Here is a 4,963-nt window from a genome sequence, read left to right as displayed (position 1 = left end):
AAACCAGGAGTCCATACATATGCAAAAGGAGAGTTTGATATACACGTTTCAGAGTGACTCTGCAAAATGCTTCATAATCAAAAAGAGGAAAAGAGTAATTACTTAATAGTTGGTTAATCAAGGGAACGTTAAGTAGTGGTTAAGCAGGGACCCAGAGGCCCACCGGCCAGGGTCCTATTCTGAGTACCGCCACTTACAAGCTGTGTGACCTCAGGCAGTTCCTTTCCCTCTCTGTTTCTCAGTTTCCTCATCTGTAAAGCAATAGAAAAACCGTGTCTTCCTCATAGGGCAAATGTGAGATCTCTCAGGGCGCGCCCCCACCCCCCAGCCAAAGACCACCAGGAACTCACTCGCGGTGGAACAGATCCAGATTTATTGCTTGTTCCACAAGGGGGAACACACACCCTGGGGAACTGCCAGGCACGTGCCAAACGCTATTGCTACTGAGCACCTATTATTAGAATAGGCGATGTATATACCCAGCACTAGCACCCCGTGGTAAACCTCACAGAAACAGTTCGAGGCAGGGCGCTTGTCCCGCTTCCCACCTGAGGAAACTGAGACTCCGACCAGGCCGGGCCAGCGCTCGCAGGACTGGATAGGGTTGGAACAGCGCCTTGTGACCCCGGGGTTGACCGTGCGGCTCCTGCCCCCACCCTCCGTGCCTTCTCTCCTACTTGTGTCAGCACTTCATTCCTCCACCCTCTTTTCCGAGAGGAAGCAGTGGAGGTTTTGTGTTCTTCTTCCTGAATCGGGGAGGAATGTTCCTAAGGAGGGGCTGCTGGGGCAGCACGTGGGGTTATAAAAACCACCGCGTGGAGGGGAGCCGGAGAGAAGAGGAGGATGGCGGAGATGTGTGACCCCAAGGAGCCGGATGACCCCGGTGAGGCTGAGCCCCCACCCTGGGGTGACGGCAGGGAGGGCCGGGCTCCCTCCAGGCTCCTGGGGGAGTCAGGTCTGGCCTCCGGCTTGCAGTCCTGACGGCGGGGCTCGGGCAGGCGCGGCTTCAAAGCTCGGCTAAGTGTGTTCTGTCCCGTTCAGAGGTGGAGGTGTTTGGGGACCAGAGACTGGCTAAGAAATACACCGGCCTGCTCAGGAGCTCACGGAGCCTGCCAGGTACCGAGGTGGGCGTGTCCAGAGCGGGCATCTGGGCAAGGGGCAGCCGAGAGGCCCCCGCTCCAGCATGGGGGGTGGGGGGTGGGGCAGTGTCCGTCCCTGCGGACCTCAGCTCTGCCCGTCTGCTGGTCCTTCAGGGTGTCTGACCCAGGCCCACCTGCCTCTGCTGCTGCTTCTCGTCTCTCTGGGCTTCTTCATGCTCCTGGTGACCACTCTGGTTCAAGGTGAGTCGGAGGCTGGGGGCTCGGAGTCTTGGGTCGCTTTAGGTTGTCCCTCTGGGAAGGTCTCGGTGCTATTCCGCATCGCCTTCTGTGTGGCTGGGGGCTGGTTACTACCCCTCTCTGAGCTTGTTTCTTCATCTGTGAAATGTAGCTCGTCTTCCTCCACACGGGACCTAGGCTCCCAGAGACCTTGAAACCAGATTTGACACCAGGTCAGGCCTGAAGCTGGTGCTGATGAAAGGGCAATTCTCGGGGCTCCTGGGTGGTTCAGTTGGTTGAGCGTCCTACTTCGGCTCAGGTCATGATCTCATGGTTCATGAGTTTGAGGCCCACATTGGGCTCCCTGCTGTCGGCACAGAGCCTGCTTTGGATCCTCCGCCCCCCTCTCTTTCTATCCCTCCCCCACTTGCTGTTTCTCTCTCTCTCGCTCAAAAATAAATAAACATTAAAAAAAAAATTGGGGCGCCTGGGTGGCTCAGTCGGTTAAGCATCTGACTTCAGCCGGGGTCATAATCTCTTGGTTGGTGGGTTCGAGCCCCGCGTCGGGCTCTGTACTGACAGCTCAGAGCCTGGAGCCTGCTTCGGATTCTGTGTCTCCCTCTCTCTGCCCCTCCCCTGCTCACACTCTGTCTCTATCTTCCTCTCTCAAAAATAAATATTTAAATTTTTTTTTAAATAAAAAATAAATAAAGGGGAATCCTCTGGTCTGTTGCAGTCTCCAGGATCCACCAATCCCTGCAGAGAGACACAGGGGACCATCGGGAGAGGAACCATCAGGAGAGCCCCGGCCTCGGTGAAGGGCTAGATGCTGGGTTTGGGGCAGGAGAGGGCTCAGAGGCTGTGTGACTTTGGATGAGCCACCGCATACCCCTCTCCCCAGGGGTGAAGGAGGGAGGGTAGAGGTGGGGGAGGAGACTGGATCCCCGGGTGAGACCCTGGGGACGATGTCAGGCAAGTCATTTTCAGAGCCTCAGTTTTGTTGTGTGCACAATGGACTCTTGGGGTCCATTGTGAAATCCACTGATAATGTTGTCACGGGGCCCTCTCCACACCAAGCACACCCTAGGTGCTTAATAATTGAAGTCCTCTTTTCCCAGGGGATGTTTCTCAGGCCCAGAAACAATCATCCCTGGAGGAGATACTCCAGCAGCTGACCTGGATGAATGCCACCCTGGGTAAGCATCAGACGCCAAGGTCGGGAGGGAGTTTGGGGCTCCCAGGTGGGGCTGGAGCCCACCTTCTATGGCTCCTGGCTTCTCCAGGCTGGGGTCCGTGACACGGATTTCCTGGGGACTGAGCCGACAGCTGAACACAGGGGCCCGGCCCTAGGTTCCCAAGATCTGATGCACCTGCTGGGGGCCTGTCTGTCCCAACCCCACTCTCCTCCCCAGCTGGCCTGTGCCGCCACTGCCCCTGGAAATGGGAACTTTTCCAGGGAAGCTGCTACTTCTTCTCCCTGACCCAGAACACCTGGAAAGAGTCCATCGCCGCGTGTCAGAACATGAGGGCCCAGCTGGTGGTCATCAACAGCACTGAGGAGCAGGTGAGCTGAGCAGAGCGCCCGACTGGGGCGGGACCTCGGGAAGGCCGGCGAAAAGCCTTCTGTCCCTCTTCTGCCCTCCCCGAGATGGAGGCCTGGGGCGGGGAGATGGCAGGAAAGGCTTCCTGGAAGAGGTGGCCTTGGGAAGGTCATGTGAGAGAATAACATGCCCAAGAGGAACCCATGTGTGAACAGAAAGGGAACTCAGAGCCCTCTCGAGACTGCAGAATCTCTCCCCAGACATGAAGCCGAGGCTCAAGTAAACGCGTTTCCACATGTGTACGCACATTATCACAGCCACGACACGCGCGCGTGTGAACACATACAACTTGAGTGAGGGCTATCGGCTGGACCACAGGTCTTCCGTTGGGGGGTGGGGGGCAGAGGACCATGGGAATGTGGGCAGACATGGGGAAGGGTGATGTCTCACTGCCCGTCCTCCCCCGCCCCAGAAATTTCTGAAGTCTTGGAATACAAAAAATAGCCAGCGCACATGGATCGGCCTCAGTGACCACCACAATGAGGGTTCTTGGAGATGGGTGGACGACACTCCCCTCCAACTCAGGTGATCTCCCGGAGACAATGGCCTGGGAAGGGTGGGCACTGAAACCCAAACCCGGATGCTCAGACTCTGGAATTGGAAAGCATCATCTGATGGGCTTGCTTGGTGGAGATGCAGAGTCCTGACTCCATCCCAGGGTGGGGGGAGTCTGATTCTATAAATCTAGGTGTGGGCCCAGGAATCTGCATTTGTACTTTGCAAGCGCTGATTCCAGTGGGAGTGGTGTTTGAACCCTCGTTTTGAAAACGCTGCCTCTGAATCCTCGCCACTCTCTGACTGCTACTGGGACTTTTGCCACCAAAGGCCGGGGACCAGCTCTTCCAAGGGTGGGCTGGGGAGTGGGCTCTGGGTGGAGCAGGGGGGCCGATGGCTTTGATGGTGTTCACAGCTTCTGGAAAGAAGGGGAACCCAACAACCACGGGGATGAGGACTGTGTGGAATTGTACAGTGACGGCTGGAATGACAACAGATGTAGTACAGAAAACTTCTGGATCTGTAAGAAGCCCTCGTCCCCCTGCCCGGGCCTCTGAGGGCCAGTGCTCCCCATGCCCCACCCCGTCTCCAGAGATCAGGCAACGAGCTCATGCATGCATGCTGCTCGTGTCTCTCGGGCTGCATTCTTTCTGCTTCTCCTGCTGGTGGACTCCCATCCTTCTCCTGCATGGAGGCCTTTAAGGTCCTGAGAGAGATTCCGAGACCCCCTGCTCCTCTAAGATCTGTCCCTTCGTAGGCTGTAGACGTCTCCCTTCTTCTGTTGATGGTCTCAGCCCCTCTCCAACACCCCCCATGACATCCCCTTAATAAAGTCACACACTGCATTATGTGTTCCCTTGAACTTCTGTCTATTTTTTCGGCCACTGTTTCACTTACTATAGTGTTAAATTATATTTGATATAAACTAGGGTATTGTTTTCTTTCACTCGGTTTCTCTCTACTACTGTGTATTTTATTTCTCAGATACAGTTTTGGATTAATTTGTAATTTGGGTTGGGAATATACACATATACATATAAGTATGTACGTGTCTATGTGTCTGGCTATCTATCTATTTATCTATCTATCATCTATCTATCATTTATCTATCTATTATCTATCTATCTATCTATCATCTATCTATCTATCACCTATCAACCAATGTATCTATCTATCCATCTATCATCTATCAATCAGTGTATCTATCATCTATCTATTATCAATCTATTTTCTATCTATCCATCTATCTATCATCTATCCACCTATTATCTATCTATCATCTATCAATGTATCTATCTATCATCTATCTATCTATCTATCTATCCATCTATCTATCATCTATCCATCTATCTATCCATCTATTATCTATCTATCATCTATCAATGTATCTATCTATCTATCTATCTATCTATCTATCTATCATCTATCTATCTATGTGTTCATTCATTCCTCAACACATCATGTCTTTATACGGCACTTTTAAATGTCCTTCAGTAAAGTTTTGTGACTTTCTTCATAAAAACTTTATTACTAAATGTGTGTGTTAGTGTC

General features: G+C 52.9%; 1 protein-coding gene across 1 annotated transcript; it reads left to right on the top strand.

Annotated features, from left to right (window-relative positions):
- Positions 1-729: 729 nt before the first annotated feature.
- Positions 730-4,274, top strand: LOC112852678 (CD209 antigen-like protein C). The gene is made up of 8 exons (XM_025916208.2): positions 730-883; positions 1,042-1,116; positions 1,254-1,340; positions 2,053-2,130; positions 2,435-2,512; positions 2,729-2,880; positions 3,330-3,442; positions 3,828-4,274. The coding sequence occupies exons 1-8, from the start codon at positions 844-846 to the stop codon at positions 3,967-3,969; spliced, it is 765 nt and encodes a 254-aa protein (XP_025771993.2). The 5' UTR covers positions 730-843; the 3' UTR covers positions 3,970-4,274.
- Positions 4,275-4,963: the final 689 nt, after the last annotated feature.

The sequence above is a fragment of the Puma concolor genome, chromosome A2, assembly GCF_028749965.1.
Source record: "Puma concolor isolate L17-30 chromosome A2, mPumCon1.1.hap2, whole genome shotgun sequence".
Lineage (NCBI taxonomy): Eukaryota > Metazoa > Chordata > Mammalia > Carnivora > Felidae > Puma > Puma concolor.
The sequence above is the reverse complement of the archived record's forward strand: the minus strand, read 5'-3'. Positions and strand labels throughout refer to the sequence as shown.